Source organism: Pelophylax lessonae (genome assembly GCF_965119305.1).
Source record: "Pelophylax lessonae genome assembly, chromosome: 6".
Taxonomy (NCBI): Eukaryota; Metazoa; Chordata; class Amphibia; order Anura; family Ranidae; genus Pelophylax; species Pelophylax lessonae.
The window spans coordinates 156950521-156969815 of NC_138773.1; the positions used below are offsets into that span (position 1 = coordinate 156950521).

The 19295-nt window shown below is 48.5% G+C and overlaps 1 protein-coding gene across 5 annotated transcripts in view; it reads left to right on the forward strand.

Moving 5' to 3' along the window:
- Positions 1-19295, forward strand: part of USP7 (ubiquitin specific peptidase 7) — a 666343-nt gene that overhangs the window by 63616 nt on the left and 583432 nt on the right. For all 5 annotated transcript variants that reach the window (XM_082260831.1, XM_082260832.1, XM_082260833.1 and 2 more), the window contains exon 3: positions 11709-11907. In XM_082260831.1, coding sequence (XP_082116957.1) covers positions 11709-11907 — 199 coding nt within the window. The remainder of the gene's footprint in view (positions 1-11708; positions 11908-19295) is intronic.

Consider the following 19295-nt stretch of genomic DNA (forward strand, 5'->3'; position numbering starts at 1 on the left):
GTTAACCTGTGATTCTTATAGCTGTGCTTAAGCAGTGCCATAAAATCTGCTAAAAAAATTAATAGTGCACTTCATGGTATGTGAGTATGCCTTCTGCTTCAAACTCTATCTGCAGTGATAGATGCTGTACTGCTTGTGATTGCTAGTCACAAGTTTTGGAGTAAGAATTTGATGTCACTACTATGCTGCTCACTTCTCTTTGCTAGAGAAAATTCTCTCCTTGTGTTTGGATCTGTACTTTCTCCACCTTCTGCTTTCTAAATATTCCCCCACTAGTAAATGGACCCCATGTAATTAGACCACTAGTCATTAGGGTGGTAGCTGTGACATGCGGAAGCTTAGCCCATTTCCTCAGCCAAGATGGCCACCTCCACGCAGAGATAAAGTGCAGAACAAGAGTTGGTAACTAACAGATCAGCCAATGGAAGACCACGCAATGCTAGTAATAAGCCCTTTTCCCTTTCTTTTTTGGCACAGCCTCCATAGATCTGTTGCTCTTTAACTGGAGAAATTGGGGGTTGGTCTCTGACTCTGTATGCTTTAATTTGTGACTGGTCATGGTCACAGCTTAATACATTTTTCTCTTTCGTTCATCGATGGACACGGCGCTCCATAAATCATAACTACTGGGTTATATTGCCTTCTCCAGGAGTAGAACTAGGCAGAACAAAAAAACACTTGGATACGCCTATGAGCTGTCCTCGGCTAGTATATAAACCCCCCTTTTCTGCTATAGGTACTCAGGAGTAAGGATCTAGGCTCTTTTTTTATTTTTTTCTCCTCCTTCCTTGCTTGTTTTCTTGGGAGATCTACAATCAACTGCCTGGCTGTGCGATGGACTGGATAATCTAGATCCAATGGTCCCCCCAGCCAGCAAACGTGTGCAAACCGCAAGTGATGCGCAAGGTCGGCCGTGACACGATGCTGGCCAGGGAGTTAAACGTTTCGAAGGGTCGCATAAAACTGGGCGCTGGTCCAAAACGCAGCGCCTCCTTGGCCGACCGCTCCCCTACTTTGGCGAGGAATTCTGTCTGGAGTATCACCTACACATCAAGGAAGAGCAAGTACAGTCCCTCCCCCTCCCCAGGCAGTTTGGGGTGGACGCAGGTAGCCTCCTGGGATGGTCGGGCCTCCCTGCAGGTTCCCTCCCACCCTAAAACCCCTCAGTAAGCTGGGCTCCCCCCACCCAGTTTCTATCATTCATGGACGGACACAGCTCTCAATTATTCAGAACCACTGAGTTATATTGTCTCCTACAGTAGTAGGACACTAGGCAGAAAAAAGACTTAGCTACTCCTATGAGCTGTCCAAGGTGGTATACTCCTCTCTGCTATAGGCCTTCAAATTTTTTTTTTCTTTCTGCCTAGTCAGGAGTTAGGACCTAGTTCCCTGTCGGGATCTCTGGTCCTGGCAATTTTATTTTTAAATGGCTTTTTTTCTCTTTTTTTTTTTCCCCTGCTAGATCGACAATTTACTGCCAGATTGGGCGAAAGACTAGATAATCTAGATCCAGTGGTCACCCCAGTCTGGCCAATGAGTGCCCACAGCCCTGTGCTTGGTTTGCCCCAACATAGCCCCACTGGATAGGGGCTGGCCTGAGAGTTAAATGCCTCCACGAGGTCGCATACGGCCGGATCTCGTCGCATCGTTCCCCCTGGCCGACAGCCCCCTCCTTTCGATAGCTTGGTTCTATCTGGAGCGGTACCTGCCTCGTTCCTGGTATGGTGAGCAGCTAGCCCCCCCCCCATTGGAGGAGGGTTTTGGGGTGGATGTGGGCCCCTCCCTGAGACAGACCCTCAAACCTCACCCTCTCGATTGTTGGTGGTTCCTGTGGTCATCTAGTAACCACCCAGACCCCCCCACTGCATTTTGTCGTGGCCATTTTTCGTTTGTCGGGCACGCTAATAGAGCGGCGGCCGTGACAAAGGTGCCTCTGGGTGGTTATTTTGGGTGTGGGAGCTCCACCTTTTCCCCTGGTGTTGACTGCTGGGTTTTTCTTTCCCTTTTGAATGCCGCACGTGGAGCAGTGCTATCCTGGTGCAGAACGGTGCTATGGTGGGGTGGTGAGTCTGGTGGTGTCCCTCCCTCTCTGCTGCAGGTTGTGGGGTGCTTTCTGGTGACCTGGTGTTGCTACTGGCGCGGTGGGGATGTCCCTTAGCTGTGCCTGAATCTTTTTGTGGGCATCCTCCTCTTTATTGATGGAGTCTCGGGAGCATGTTTCCCCACCTAACCCCCTCAGAGGCTGCCTGTCCCGCAGTGTCCAAGCCCTCTATTGATGCATTGACGGCGGTCCTGAAGTCCTTTGTTTCCCCAGGTGGAGGTGGCCTTGGGGCAGCCTGCTAGCAAAAAGCGAATGATGTGACCAGTAGCTGGTCCAGGGGCTTTCATTTGTCTGCGATGCCTTCTTGGCCACGTTTTCTCTGATCTTTCTAGGCTGTTTGTGTTGGCAGTGGTGCTTAGGCGTGTATTGTGGCTTCAGTGTTGGTCTGCGGACCAGACTTCTTAAAACAAAAAAAAAAAAACAAAACAAAAAAAAAAATACTTTTTTCACAGTCTGGAAAGGGAATAGAACCTCGTTGCAGATATGCCCTGTCTTGGCTCAAAATGTTTTATTTTATTTTTTTTTTTGTCCCTTGGGTACACGGACAAGGGTTCAAAACCTTTCAAGCCCTCGAGAGGGTCCAAGAGGCCCTAATCTGGTAAGCCGGCAGTGGGATTCTCTAGACCCATGGACCAGGCTCCTTCAGCTGAAGGTGTGCTCTCACCCATGACTAGGTTGGGGGGACGTCTTCGCTGGTTTCCGGGCCCACGTGTGGGTCCACTAAGCTACTGTCCGGTTACAAGAAAGATTCATTCTTGCCCTCCGGAAAGGTTCTTTCCTTATGATGTGCGTCTGTCTCTGGACTGATAGCAAGCTCTCTTTGGGGCCTGTTTCAGGGTGTGATTGTCCTGGTTCCGTTATCGGAACGGTTTTAGGGTTTTTATTCAAACCTGTTCAGTCCCAAAGGAGGAGGGCAAGGTACGACCGATTCTGGACCTCAAGGCCCTGAACTGCATTGTGCGGGTACAGACGTTCAGAATGGAGTTCATTCGCACGATGGGGACATACCTTCATCAGGGTGGCTTTCTTGTATCTATCGACATCAAGGATGCTTACTTGCACATTCCAGAATGTGCCCGACACCAGCCCTTCCTGTTTTCTGTGGGAGAAGAGCATTATCAGTTCGTGGTGTTACCCTTTGGCCGGCCTCTCCTAGGGTCTTCACAAAAGTGTTGTCCCCGTTTGTGGTGTTGCTATGTCGGCGGGGGATTGTGGTACAGGTCTTCCTGGACGACCTCTTGCAAGCTGAGTCCTGGAGATCATGATGCAGTCCCTGAATGAGTTGGATTCTATACTACCAGAAGTCTGCGCTGATTCCATCCAGAAAATTGGAAAGTCTGGTGTCTGACTTTTGATCTCTACCCAGAGTATTCCTTCTTCTGGACAAGCTTCAGAAAATGCATGCTGCAATTCACCTACTGCTGTCAAACAGGCGGTCCTCCCTTCGGACTTGCATGTGGGTGATGGGCCTGGTAGTATCTACCATTTTGAGGCGGTTCTGTTTGCACAGTTCTATACGACGTCCCTTCAAAGGGATATCCTGGTAAAATGGGACAAGTGTCTGAGGTCTCTGGACAATACGATTTGGCTGAGCTGGGAAACCAGGGTGTCTATGTTCTGGTGGCTTCACTCCAGCCTTTTTCGGCAGGGCAAGTAATTTCCCCCCTTGTGTTGCAAAGTGGTCACCACAGATGCCAGTCTGTCTTGGTGGAGAGGTGTCCTGGGACTGAGCTCTGCTCAGGGTTGGATGCTGGAGACTACCAGATTCCAGACTACCGATGCCTGGGTCACTGGACAGATTGACCCTGGGGGGCTTCTGTTGTGGATAGACAATGCCACAGCGGTGGCTTATGTCAATCACCAGGGCAGAACAAAGTGTGTCGGCAACCCTGGAAGTTGCTGGGGTTCTCTGGTGGGCAGAACACTTTGTTCCTCCCCTCTCCGCTGTACACATTCCAGGAGTGGAAAACTGGCAGGCGGACTATCTCAGGCGGCAGGCTTTGGACCAAGGAGAGTGGTACCTTCATCCAGATGTTTCACTCCCTTGTTGGATCTGTTGGGGTTCTGACTCAACAGAAAGGTACTGAGGTTTTTGGCAAGGTCACAGGATCCTCCTGGCGGACACCAGACGCTCTGCTGGCCCCATGGGGCCAGTATCGTCTGATTTAAGCCTTTTCTCAGGCTTCTACGGCTTTTGCGTGTTATCGAGCCCCTCCTCCCCCCCCCCCCCCTCCCCATGGGTTTCAAAATCTGACTCCTCTCTGAACTTTGTGCTCTCAGTTCTCCAGAAGCTTCCCTTTGAGAATATTCAAGAGATTCCCCTGCTTATGCTATCCCAGAAGGTGGCCTTTTTGGTGGCTATCCCTTTTGCTTGCAGTGTGTAGGAGTTGGCGGCGTTCTCTTGACTTACTCCTATATGATGGTCCACAAAGATAAGGTGGTTCTTCGCCCGTGTCTGTTGTTCCTTCCTAAGGTAGTCTGATTTCCTTTTGAATGAAGACCTTGTGTTGCCTTTCCTGTGTCCCAGGCCGGAACATCCTAAGGAATTTTTTTTGCATGCCTTATATGTGGTTCGGGCGATTTGGTTGTATTTTGGCAGCCACGGAGTCTTTTTGAAGGTCAGGCTCACAGTTTGGGATCACGGACTGGCCAAGATAAGGACTGTCCAGATGGTTCAGAAAGCCAGTGACTCAGGCCTATTCTATCTCTGGTCTGGTTCCTCCTTCCACTGTAACGGCGCGCTCTACTTGGACCTTCTGTTAGGTGTCAGTGCCGCATGTTTGCAAGGCGGTCACTTGGTTGTTGGTTCACACTTTCACTAAATTCTACAAAGTGGATTTGTTTGCATCTGCGGATGCAACCTTTTTTGGCTGCAGAGTTTTGCAGGCTGCAGTTTAGAGGGTCTGTTCCCTCTTTTGGGGTGTATTATTCAGGTTGGGCTCCAGTTTTTTTTTTATTTGTTGAGCTCCTGTTTACCTGGTTGGCTATTGTGTTTTTAGCTTTTGGGTTTTTTTGTTGTCCCAACCCTCATGTTTGGCACTGCTTGGGGACATCCCTGTGGTTTTGAACAATGGAGAGCTGTGTCCGTCAATGAACGAAAGCGAAAATGGGATTTCTCCTTTGTGAATTGACTAACCTCTCCTGTCATTCTTGACCATTGGGTTATGCTGCCCCACAGGAGGATGACACTAGGCAAAATAAAATTCTGGCTACACCCATGGACAGTCCCAGGGGGGCATACTCCCTCTGCTATAGCCACTCAGTTTTTTTTTTTTTTTTTCTTTTTCTGCCTAGTCAGGAGTAAGGACCTAGTTCCTTGGTGGGATGTTTGGTCCTGGCAAAAGTTTTTTAGATTTTTTTTTTTTTTTTTTCTTCTGGATTTTTTCCTGTGAGATGTACTATCACCTGCTGGACTGGGCGGCGGAGCTGGATAATCTAGATCCAGTGGTCAACCCAGTCTGGCCAGTGAGCACGCGCAGGCCTCTGCTGCTCTGTGCTAGGTCGGCTGCAACATAGCATCACTGGATGCGGGCTGGCCCTGCATGTTAAACTTCTCGCGAGGTCACATGCGACCTGGCCTTGGCCTGAGTCGCAGCATTCCTACTAGCAGACAAGCCTCCCATTTTGATAGAGGAGGAGCTGTCTGGAGCGGTGCCCACCTGGTTTCTGGTATGGTGAGAAGCTGCCCCCCCCCTCTACCCCTGGAGGGTTTTGGGGTGGACACCGGCCCCTCCTTGGGATGGTCGAACCCCCGGGTTCTTCTCCTTCCCGCAGGCACCCCTCTTGCCAGGTACCTACCTTCTTCCCGCAGGTCCCTCATCCTGCCCCCACCCTCCACATACGCTGGGGATGTTTTTTTTGGGTGGTCTGGCCACTGTCATGAGGTTAGGGTTGGGCGCTAACTGCGATGGGGCCCAGTGCAGCCTGCGATCGGATGATCTATTTTTTTTTGGGGGGGGGGGGTTACTTGGTGGTGGCTCCTGCCAGGACCCCCCATCCTGCCTGGAACTGTCCTGAGGCTTTGTCCCTGTATGCCTCGTGGTGCCGCCATTTTGTTGTAGTCTGTGTGTGTGTGTATAGTCCGGTGGCCATTTTTTCTGTTGTTTGCCATTGCAAATAGCGGCCGCCATGACAGCGGAGCCCTGTGGGCAGCGATTTTTTTGGTAAGAGGAGACCCCCCCCCCCCCCTTATCCCCTGGTGCTGACTCCTGGATTATTTCGCTTCCTTATCACCGCACATGTAGTGCAGGTTCTCCTGGTGGATCCAGGTGCCTGTGTTGGAGGGTGGCGAGTCTGGTGGGGTCCTCTCCTCCCTTTCTGCTGAGGATCACTCTGTGCCTTGAGCTTGGCGACCAGGTGGTGCTGTCAGCGCGGTGGGGGGATTTCCCTTAGCAGTGTTACTTTTTTTTTTTTGGGATCCCCCTCGTGATTGAGTCTTTGCCACACGTTTCCCCACCTGATCCCCCCCTCTAAGCCTGTGGGGCCTTCAGGGTCCCAACCATCTATCCATGCACCTGGAGTCCCTTTTGTCCCAGGTGGAGGTGGCTTGCGGGCGACGGGCTGGCAAAAAGTGCCTCATCAGATTCTGAATCTGATTTGGCCGCAGAAGACGTGGGTCACCCTTCTTGGTCTGCTGCGACCACGTGCCTAGAATCTGCTGATGGTGAGGATGATTACTCTACGTCTGCGACCGCACATAAAGGAGGCGCTGGTAGATGAACTGATTGGATCTGTGCTTAAGACCCTGAAGATGGAGGAGGCAGCTGAAGCTGCAACGAAGGCGCAGGTACCATTTGGCACTAACAAGCCATCCAGTGCAGCAAAGGTGTTCACTTCCCCTACCCGTTTTGACAGATGTCGCTAAAGAGTGGTGATGACCAAAGCATCCCCGTGGGGTTCCTAAGCGCTTTTCTAGGCATTACCCCTATGGAGGAGTCCCTCCTTTAGAAGTGGACTGTGCCACCAGTGGCAAAACCTCTAGTTTCCAGATTAAGCAAGGCAACCATGATTCTGGTGGAAGAGCCCCTGGGCTTTAGGATTCGGCTGACCAGGGGGCGGAGGCTTTGGCCCACATTATGTACACCTTAGCTGGTTCGGCGATGAGGCCGGTATTTACTATTGCCCTAGTCTCGCAAACTCTGAGTGGGCTAAGCTCCTACGCCGTGACCTGGAGGGAGAAATCCCTCCTGCCTTTGCTGGGCTGGCGGACTAGCTGATCCAGCGGCTGCAGTTTCTCTGATGCCTCTTTGGATGCTGCTCCCCTGATGGCTTGCGTCTGTTTTGGCGGCGGTCCTTCGTGTCTTTTGGCTCAAATGCTGGTCTGCGTACCAGACTTCTTAACCACTTAAGCCCCGGAAGATTTTACCCCCTTCCTGACCAGGGGGTATTTTGCGATTCGGCACTGCGTGACTTTAACGGACAATTGCGCGGTCGTGCGACGCTGTATCTAAACGAATTTGGCGTCCTTTTTTTCCCACAAACAGAACTTTCTTTTGGTGGTATTTGATCACCTGTGCGATTTTTTTTTTTTTTTTTTTTTTTTTTTTTTTTTTTTTTTTTTTTTTGATCACGCGCTATAAACAAAAAAGAGCGTAAATTTTGCAAAAATAGCAATATTTTTCACATTTTTTTAATATGAAAATTCCCCCCCCCCCCCCCCCCCAAAAAAAATGTAAAAATCAAAATGTTTTAACATTTTCGGCCAATTTGTTTTATGCTACCTATGTTTGGTAAAAAAAATCGCAAAAAGCGTATTTTGATTGGTTTGCGCAAAAGTTATCGCGTTTACTAACAAAGGGAAAGATTTTTGTTATTTTTTTTAACGCGTAATGGCGGCGATCTGCGTTTTTTTTTTTTTTTTTTTTGCGGTACTGCGACATTGCGGCGGACAGATCGGACCCTTGACTGACATTTTTGACACTTCTAGGGTTACCAGTGACATTTCTACAGTAATCAGTGCTATACATATGCACTGTTACTGTAAAAATACACTGGCAGTGAAGGGGTTAACTTTTTTTTTTTTTTTTTAAAGGGAGGGGCTATGTGTGTCCCTAGGGGCGTGCTTTCTACTGTGATTGGCTGTGGCTTCAGATGTATGAACAGTGATCAACGGTTCTACATAGTAGAACCGTATGATCAGAACCGTATGATCATCCTTCATACACAGGGGAGAATGACAGGCAGCTTGTTTACACAAGCCGCCTGACTTTCTCCCTCTCCCCCGACGATGTCCACCGGTCACATGCGCGGGGGGGTCCGTGACCACGCGGGAGCGCGCCTCCGGCGGCGCGCTCGCTCGCTCCCTAGACCCTCACAGGCTAGCGACGTAGACCTACGTCGCTTTGCCTGTGAGGGGCTGACCGCCGACGTAGATAGTCGTGCGGCGGTCGGCAAGTGGTTAAAAAAAAAGGCCTTGACTGATCTTTCCTTTCAAGAAGATCTGTTTGGAGCTACCCTGGATGACCTCATTAAAGGTTTTACAGGGGGGAGGGGGGGGAAGAGTACCTTTCTTCCACAGGCTACTAAGGGCAAGGAACTTAGTCATAGACTTGGACCTTCCTTCTCGGCTCAGAAGTTTTTTTTTTTTTTTTTTCGTCCCTCAGGGTCGACGGGCAAGGGCTCGAAACCTCTCAGTGCCTCTCTTGGCAGATCTAAACAAACTTCATCTGGCAAGCGGAGAGCAGGCTTCTCCAGACCCAAGGACAAGGCTCCTTCTGCATGAAGGTGCACCCTCACCCGTATCGGGGGTGGGGGGATGTCTTTGCTGGTTTCCGGACCTGTGGACTTCCCTGGTGTAAACCAAGTGGGTCCACAAAGTCATTCAGTCCGGCTACAAGATAGTTTCGCTCTTGTCCCCCAGCAAGGTTTTTCCTTCCAACCTGCGCCTGTCCACAGACCGGTTACAGGGTCTGTTTGGGGCCGTACAAGGTCTGTTCCATCAAGGGGTGATTGTCCCGGTTCCGACTTTGCCTTCCTTCCTGGAGAGTGAACGGGTTTAAATAAAAACCCTGAAAACTTTCCAAAGTGTGTCCAATCCTGGACCTCAAGACGGTAAACTGCTTTGTGCGGGTATAGAAGTTCAGAATGTAGTCCATTCGAATGGTGGTGGCAATCCTACGTCAGGGGGATTTCCTCGCCTCTATAGATATGAAGGATGCCTATCTTCACACTCCAATATGTGCCAGTCACCAGTGTTTTCTCTGCTTTGCTGTGGGAGAGGAGCAATATCAGTTTGTGGCCGCTCCTTGGGTCTTCACAAAAGTGTTTGGTCCGGTGCAAGCTTTGCTACGCCAGAGGGATCACGGTACCGGGCTACTTGGACGATCTCCTGCTAGCAGAGTCTCCCTCTGCTCTGGTGGAGAACCTGGAGATCACAATACAAACTCTGCAGGAGTTCGGCTGGATTCTGAATTTTCAGAAGTCTGCCCTGGTTCTGTCCACTAAGCTTGACTATTTAGGCCTTACTCTGGACTCTGCTGTAGCCAGAGTGCTCCTTCTTCTGGACAAACTCCAGAAATTGCAGACTGCTATTTGCCTCCTGCGGTCCAACAAATGATCATCTTTCCGGACTTGCATGCGGGTGCTGGGCCTGATGATGTTATCTACCTTCGAGGTGGTTCTGTTTGCACAGTTCCATACGAGGTCCCGGAGTCGGAACAAAGGAGTCCCTGATATGGTGGCTTTGTTCTCCGGCGCTTTGGCTGGGAAAATCCTTCCTTCCCCTTGTATTGGACACCACGGATGCCAGCCTGTCCGGCTGGGGAGGCGTCCTCGGCAAGCATTCTGCTCAGGGGATCTGGACGCTGAAATAGTCCAGACTACCGATCAATGTCCTGGAACTCCGAGCAATCAGATGGTCTGGATCATTGGACGGATCGTCTTCAGGGATGCCCAGTGCGCATTCAATTGGAAAATGCCACAGCAGTGGCTTATGTCAATCGCCCAGTGGGGACAATAAGTGCCCTGGCGGCTCGGGAGGTATTTGGCATTCTTCTTAGTTGGGCAGAATGGTTCGTTCCAGCCTCTCCGCAGTACACATTCCCGGGAGCTGTGTCTTCATGTGGCACTCCGAAGGTGGATCTTTTGGCGCCTCGGCACAACAAAGGTGCAGAGCTTTGTGGCTCGGTCAAGGGACCCTCTGTCAGAGACGCCGTAGACGCACTGGTGGCCCTGTGGGGTCAATATCGTCTGATCTACGCCTTCCCTCATCTCAAGCTTCTGGTCATCTTAGTGGCTTGGGACTGGCCTCACTGGGCCTTGTACGCCGATCTAGTGCAGATAGCTTCCAAGGAACGTTGGGAACTTTCCTCTCGGATCTGCTGTCCCAAGGACCGATCTTCCATCCTGCTTTAGTAGCTGGCTTTGACGGCTTGGCTGTTGACCGCCAGGTGCTAAAGCATAGAGGTTTGTCTGAGTCTGCTAAAAACAGACGGCTGAGGATCAGTTCCCCGTCCATTTGGTGGGTCGGATGGAAACAGGCAGTAGTTTCCATCCAAATATGCCATAGAGAAGACCTGGTTATGTCCCGTGTCCACTCTGCATAGCGGAGTTCTCCCGATCTGCAAGGCGCCTTATGTATTTTTCTAAAATCTTCTAGTGCTTTGTTACACTGTAAGCAATCTGTGCTTACCTCCCACAGTGGACCTCTTTTAAGCATGCGTTTGACCTTGATGGAAATGAAGACCACCAGAGAACCTTTACCACACTGTCTTATCGTCCTCTTATCACAATCTCTCGCTAACCATGCAAAAAAATACACATCTTGTGCTTTCTCATGATGGGTAACCAAATATAATGAACTCATCTTATACTTGCGTTGGAGAATGGGAGACCGTAATAAGAGAACGAGAAGACAGAGTGTGGTGGAGGGTCTCTTGTGGTCTTATTTACACATGCGTTTATGACCTTGGTGGAAATTGAGGCCCTAACCTAGATTTTAGGGTAACAAAGCACTAAAAGATTTTAGCATAAAATGTCAACCTTGTTTTTTTTTTTTTTTTTTTGGGGTCCACTTAAGGTAGGTGAGCAGCTAGGACACCCTGTAGCAGTATATTGATAAGAGCTCTGTTTTAGGCTGCTTATGTAGAATATTATAATGCAAGTTAAATTATTTTGGCTGGTTATCTCCCTATGTACAGGGAGCACTAGATATGTTTATTTTGCATGTACCCACTTTGGAGAGAGAGAGCCTGGTCTTATTTACACATGCGTTTAGGACTTCGATGGAAATCTAGGTCCACCTGAGGGAGGTGAGCACATGGATTGCTTACAGTGTAAGATAGTACTGGAAAATTCTAGCAGAATATACTAATTTTGATAATGGTGAACTGTAATACATGGTCTTTTTTTGGACTACTTTTATTTTGATTTGTGTGCTACTTTGACCTTTTTAGAAATCATAAGTACTATAATTTGTGAGCCATAAGAACATGTAGCAGGTGGTTTTAGAATTATATATTTACTTGCATGAAACAGGTCTGTTGCCCTTATAAGTAGTTGGCTTCCTACACTGGAAGTTTGTATTTTGATATCCTTTTTTTTTTTTTTTTTTTTTTTTTGCACATGGTTGCGGGTTGAGTTTATTTCTAGTACTTTTTACTGTTTTCAGATACCAGTTGGCGATCAGAAGCAACATTTCAATTCACCGTGGAACGTTTTAGTCGCCTTAGTGAATCTGTGCTGAGTCCACCTTGCTTTGTGCGAAATCTCCCATGGAAAATTATGGTGATGCCACGATTTTACCCCGACAGACCACATCAAAAAAGTGTGGGATTTTTTCTTCAGTGCAATGCAGAATCTGACTCAACGTATGTAAATTTTAATTGACCATTTTCACTTAATCCACTATTCCTGCTTGTGTTAACATTTAGGGCTTGTATTGTTGTATGGGGAGATAAAGGTTACTGTATTTTTATGGTATGCTGGAGAAAAGGAAATTTACTGCTTACTTTCTACCGTGTGCATATTTTATACTTTTTTGGATGTGTCAGTCTTTTATCTTGACTGGTCATCCAGATCCTAAATAGTATTTTGGCTGAATTCAGGGTATCTCTCCATCTGCCTTGGTTTTGGGAGCTCCTGGAATGCAAGGGTTAAATGTTCATGTTTAGGAGTAAGAAAAACCATACTTGCCTTATTCCTTGCCCTCCTTGCTGGTGGCTTTCTTTTATCTGATGCCTTGGGGATGTGGGTGGGCCCTTGGCATCCTTTCCCAAAATGCAGGACTGCTGTTCCTTATTTATACTTGTCCTTAGACAGCTGACTGCGACTTATTGAGCAGCAGCTTGAGGTGATAAACTGAATCCTAGAGGAGGAACACCAAGGCAGCCAAGAATAAGGAAAGTTATTTTATTGCAACCTCTCCCTAGACAAAACAAGCAATTAAATCCCTCCTTGGTTCTCTTCTTATGAATGCAAATAGTGAGATTTAGCAAGTGTATATTTGCAAAGCTACTTTGGAAGGCTTCACTTTAGTGAAAAGCGCATCCTAGCACTATGGCCTGCCGACAAGCACTGTATATAGATTACAATACATTATATTACATTATTTCACTACAAGCTTTCTTGAAAGTATATGCACGCCTTAAAGGGTAGGATAATTTTCAGACTTGCTAGAAGTTTGTTTCCCTTACCCCTTTTTGTAGAAGGTTTCACATGCGCTTTAATGTGTATTCAGCTTTTAAACTTGCAGCCTGCTCCTCTGCACACAGTTTCTGCAGTCTGCAGGTCTCGGACTAACCATTGGGAACTGGTCACATGTTCTCCTTTTTGTTTGATCAACATGAAAAGCAATCATAGTGATCACATGCAGGTTTGGGGGTTTAACAAACCTCTTCACCTTGCCGAGGACACTAGTCACTTTGCATTTGAGGTGCACATATAATTAAGCCTAGTACACACAGGCTGCATCAGCCGGTTCATTAGAAACCGGCCAATATTCAACCCGTGTGTACAGCAGCTGGTCTGATGGAAGCAAGCCGTTTGTCAGGGGATGACTGAAAAAGGTCTGCCGATCTGCATCTGATCAGTGTTGTCAGCCAATGGCTGACACTGCTGATCAGTGTGTTTTGGCCTACACTTGTCGGAACAAAATGCCTTAGCAGGGGAGACCGCTTTACGAACATCATATTTATTGCAGTGGCTCCTTTTGAGCTCCTCAGTGGTTTGTGTTTTTTTTTTTTTTTTTTTCCCCCCTTCAACCCAGCAGGCTGCCTGTGAGTACTAGGCTTTAATGTTTGAAGCAATAACAGCGTGTGAAAAAAAAGATATAAATACACTGCTTAGTGTGCTTTTTTTTTTTTTTTTTTTTTTAAACTCGAAAAAGTTAATTTCTCTTATGTCCTCTGACAGTCGCCTCCCACTCATAAAATTTGCACATCTGGGTATTGGTCTAATCCACAGGAGTAAGCTAGGCAGATTTTGTTAGAGAACATTCACAAAACCTTTGTATAGACACACCTAAAGGGGGCTGTCCCTCTGGTCCAATACACCCATCTAGCTGCATTCCCAATTCAGTTTGTTTCTGCCTAGCATAGGGAGTAGGCTGGCTTTTCCCTGGCTGGGGCTGCAGTCTCAGCCTTTTTTCTTCTTATTCTTTCTCTCGGAGAAAGTGTTTTTTCTTTCATAAGATAGCTTTTTCTTTGTTCCTGCGCTTAGTTAGTCGGACTTCAGATGACTACAGCGTTTACGGAGCTGGGAATCGCACTGGTTGTCCTAGAGCCTTATGGAATCACAGCCTGCCATCGAGCGTTGGCAGGCTATGCGTACGCCCAGGCCTCGCAAACGACCATGTCCCTGTCCTCAGGGATGAGTCTGCGAAGTGGCTACTTCGCTGGGATGTCAACTGCGGTACGCCCCGTGTTGCTAGTGTCCTTTTCAGCTGACGGCACCACCACCCAGAGTGGGAGGCTTCCTGTCACAGAGCGGTACCCACGTTTTTAGCTGGAACGGTGAGTACCATACTACCCCTCTGTCTATGGCAATTGTCTGTCGGGGTGTGTATGTGGGCCCTCTGTTTTGTGGGGATGGTAGTTCGGTGTGAATCTGTAATGTCCCCTCATGTCTGTCAGTGCGATCCCTGTGTGTCCCTGCGGGGGCACTGCGGCGGTTCTACCGCTATATGGGGGGTTGAGGGGGTCCCGGATGGCCCTAAGGTGCTTAGGCAACTATTTGGGGGTACAGACATGGTGTGTGGGGGGCGCAATCGGCGGGAAACCGCGCGGTCGCCATTTTAGGTGTGGGCAGGCTGTTTGGCCTCATTGTGAGGGCAGCAGCCATTTTCTGCAATGCTGTTGGTGCCAATCTGAGCTTTTCCCAGAGCTTTTCTCCATAGACTTGTATTGACAACCATTTTTTTTGTGACTCAGGGCTGTGTTCTGCCTTCTCACATGCAGATCGAGCTGGCAGCGTGCGGCAAGTATAGATCACCTTTGGGGAATTTTATCGTGTTTTCCTGGCCTGCATTCCTGCTAGCATCCATTTTTCTGCAGTTTCTGGTAGCACAGGTCTTCCTCATTGCGGTGCAGTTGAGGTGGGAACCGCGAAAAACGCTTATTTTAAAGGGCCAGTGTCATTTAATTTGAGATTGCTATTATGGAGTCCCAGGATGGCAAATTCCCCCCCAGATCTGGTGGATGGTTCAGGTACTCATGAATCCCATGCTATAGTCTCACTCACTGCTGCACTTGCGACTTTAGCGTCAAAGGTAGATTTGTTGTCTGACCGGGCTTCTAAGAAAAGGCCTATGCCCTCTCAGTCTTCTGATTCAGAGCCAGATTTGGTTGCCATGGACAGTGTACCCCCTGAGGGGTCTCAGTCCTCCGTCGGATATGGAGAAGGATTCCCTCTCTGGATCAGCAAGAGAACGCGCTGCAATGTCTGCGCCTATTAGCTCTGTGAAAGACACTTTAAATTTGGATGATGAGCCCCATCTGTCGGGTAAGCAGTCTTCCTTTGGGACCAGCCCAGAAGTTGGGTCAGGTTTTTCCCTGTCCCGCGGAGTTTCAACCGTGAATGACCAATGGCTCAATTTAAAACGTAATTTTGTGGTGCCCAAGAGATTTCAGTACCGTTATCCCCTTGTGCATCCGGTGAATTCTCACTGGACTACGGCTCCTTTAGGTGGACCACACTGTGTCCAGGTTGAATAAAGCCACTTTGATGCCCGCGGAGGATTCTCCGGTGTTTAAAGACCCTGTGGATAGGCGGGTGGAAACTCTTACCCGTCACATATACCTGGTAGCGGGTTCCTTACTGAAACCCGTGTTCGCTTCCGTAATGGACTCTCAGGCTGTTGTGGAGTGGGCCCCGGCGCTTAAGCGCACTCTAGTTGCTGACTCCGCTCCTCTTGCTACTCTGGAGATGGTGGATCAAATTGGTCAGGCTGTTTTATACCTGTGTGACGCGGCCTTGGATGAGGCCCCTCTAGTCGCACGACTGTCTGCAGTCGCAGTTACTATTCGTCGCACCGTTTGGTTAAAAAGCTGGTCGGCTGACCAGTCTTTCAAGAAGACGGTGTCTGACATCCCTTATGCGGGGAGTCGTCTTTTTGGGGGCTCTCTGGATGAATTGGTCAATGGGGTCACTGGGGGCAAGAGCACTGTGCTGCCCCAGGTGTCCCGGGGCAAGTCCTTCTGCGGTAAGCGGGGCCCTTTGTTTAGACCTGACCAGGGGTCCTTTCGTGCCTTCAAGGCACAAGACAAACCTAAGTCGTTCAAGCCCGCTGGTGGCCAAGAGAAGCCTTGGGCGGGCAAGTCTAAAGCCGCCCATCCTGGCACGGCGGCTCAGTCTGCCTCGACCTGAAGGGGCACCCTCACCCAGCAGAAGAAAAACTAGCTCAGTCAATGAAAAAGGGGGATAAGACATTCTTCAGATATATAAATGAAAAAAGGAAATTAAAACGAGGAATAACTAAATTAAAAACAAAGGACGGAAGGTATGTAGAAGAGAATAAAGGGCTAGCCAACTGCCTTAATGAATACTTCTGTTCAGTTTTTACAGAAGAAAAAGAAGGAAAAGGACCTCCACTTGAAAGGATGACTAATGAATCGTTTGATGCATGTGTCTTTACAGAGGAAGACGTTCTAAGATTGCTGTCTAAAGTGAAGACAAATAAGTCACAGGGTCCGGATGAGATACACCCAAAATTATTAAAAGAGCTTAGTGGCGAGCTGGCAAAACCATTAACAGATTTATTTAACCAATCATTAGTAACAGGAGTCGTCCAGGAAGATTGGAAATTGGCAAATGTCGTGCCCATTCACAAGAAAGGTAGTAGGGAGGAATCGAGCAACTATAGACCAGTGAGTCTGACATCAATAGTAGGCAAATTAATGGAAACCCTATTAAAGGATAGAATTGTATAACATCTTAAATCTTAAATTTTTCATCTTGCAACCATGGATTGCAAGATGAAAAACATGGGTTTACTTCAGGGAGATTATAGATTTTTTTGACTGACTAAAATAATAGACGGTGGAGGTGCAGTAGACATTGCATATCTAGATTTTAGTAAGGCTTTTGACACTGTCCCACATAGAAGACTTATCAAACTACAGTCATTGAGCATGGACTCCCATATTGTTGAGTGGATTAGGCAGTGGCTGAGTGACAGACAACAGAGGGTTGTAGTCAATGGAGAACATTCAGAACAAGGTCATGTTACCAGTGGGGTACCTCAGGGATCTGTACTTGGACCAATTTTGTTTAATATCTTCATAAGTGATATTGCAAAAGGCCTCAATGGTAAGGTTTGTCTTTTTGCTGATGACACAAAGATATGTAACAGGGTTGATGTTCCTGGAGGGAAACACCAAATGGAAAAGGATTTAGGAAAACTAGAAGAATGGTCAGAACTCTGGCAACTGAAATTTAATGTGGATAAGTGCAAGATAATGCACCTGGGGCATAAAAACCCAAGGGCAGAATATAGAATATTTGACACAGTCCTGACCTCAGTATCTGAGGAAAGGGATTTAGGAGTAATTATTTCAGAATACTTAAAGGTGGGAAGACAATGTAATAGAGCAGCACGAAATGCCAGCAGAATGCTTGGATGTATAGGGAGAGGTATAAGTAGAAAGAGAGAAGTGCTTATGCCGCTGTACAGAACACTGGTGAGACCTCACTTGGAGTATTGTGCGCAGTACTGGAGGCCATATCTCCAGAAGGATATAGATACTCTAGAGAGAGTTCAGAGAAGAGCTTCTAAACTAGTACATGGATTGCAGGAAAAAACTTACCAGGAAAGGTTAAAGGACCTTAACATGTATAGCTTGGAAGAAAGAAGAGACAGAGGGGATATGATAGAAACTTTTAAATATATAAAGGAAATCAACTCGGTAAAGGAGGAGAGCATATTTAAAAGAAGAAAAACTACCACAAGAGGACACCGTTTTAAACTAGAGGGGCAAAGGTTTAAAAGTAATATGAGGAAGTATTACTTTACTGAGAGAGAAGTGGATGCATGGAATAACCTTCCTGCAGAAGTGGTAGCTGCAAATACAGTGAAGGAGTTTAAGCATGCATGGGATATGCATAAGGCTATCCTTCATATAAGATAGGGCCAGGGACTATTCATAGGATTCAGATATATTGGGCAGACTAGATGGGCCAAATGGTTCTTATCTGCCGACACATTCTATGTTTTCTATGTTTCAGGGGTGGGGGGATGTCTGCGCTGTTTTCCCGGACCTTGGCTGGCCAAGGTTCAGGACAGGTGGGTTCAAGAAATCATTCGGTCAGGGTACAAGATCGAGTTTCAATCGCGCCCAGCAGACAGATCCTTTCCCTCAAATCTTCATTTGACCCCAGATCGTTAACGAGATCTTCATCGGGCGGTGCAGGATCTCCTCGCCCAAGAGGTCATTGTGCCGGTTCCACATCGGGACAGGTTTCAGGGTTTTTACTCGAATCTGTTCAGTTCCCAGAAAGGAGGGCAAGGTGCGTCTGATTCTGGACTTAAAGTTTCTGAACCGCTTTGTGCGGGTCCAGAAGTTCAGAATGGAGTCCTGGTCGGTGGTAGCATCCCTGAGTCCAGGAGATTTCCGGGCTGCCATCGACCTCAAGGATGCGTATCTACACAACCCTATCTACGAGGGTCATCAGAGGTACCTCCGATTCGCAATAGCAGAGGAGCACTTTCTGTTCGTGGCGTTGCCTTTCGGCCTCACTTCGGCTCCAAGGGTTTTTACCAAAGTTCTGGCTCCTGTTCTAGCCTTGTTGCGAGTACAGGGGATTGCCATCCTTGGGTACCTGGATGATCTCCTCTTAAGGTCGAGCTCCAGTGCCAATCTGTTTACGCCATCTGTCCACGGTTCAGACACTCCAGGAGTTTGGGTGGACCATCAATGTTCAGCAGTCGACCTTGTCCCCTTCTGTTCGCCTCCCTTACCTGGGGATGGTTCTGGACCCTGCCCCAGTGAAGGTCTTTCTTCCGAAGGACAAACTCCAGACCCAGCATGACGAGGTCAGGTCCCTCAGGGACGACGAGTTCTCCTTGCTTCGGACCTGCATGTAGTCCCTGGGCTTGATTGTGCAAATGGGATCGCCTTGAAACCCGACAGTTTCACACAAGATATCATCAAGCAGAGATTCTGGCCAGGTGGGACAGGCATCCTCATTCCTTGGAAAGGAGGATCTCTTTGGGCCCCCAAGTCAGACCGGATCTTCTGTGGTGGCTACGGTCTCCGGCAGAAGGCAAGTCCTTTCGCCCGCTACTGTGGACTGTGGTCACCACGGGACGCCAGCCTGTCGGGCTGGGGTGAAGTTCTGGGCAATTTGTCTGCCCAGGGCACTTGGTCGGAGGAGTCCTCCCTGCCGATAAATGTCTTGGAACTGCGAGCGATCAAGCTCTGTTTGCTCCATTGGTTGGAACGTCTGCAGGGCTGCCCAGTGCTTGTGCAGACTGACAACGCGACTGCGGTGGCTTACATTAATCACCAAGGGGGCACCAGGAGTGCCCGGGTGGCCAAGGAAGTGGCCGAGATTCTGTCGTGGGCGGAGACGCAGGTCCCGGCGATTTCAGCAGTTCACATTCCGGGTGTGGAGAACTGGCAGGCGGACTATGAGCCGCCAGACCCTGGACCAGGGGGAATGGTCCCTACACCCGGAGGTGTTTCGAATGCTGTGTGCACGATTGGGATCCCCGGACGTGGATCTGTTCGCGTCTCGTCTAAACAAGGTGGGAAGGTTTGTG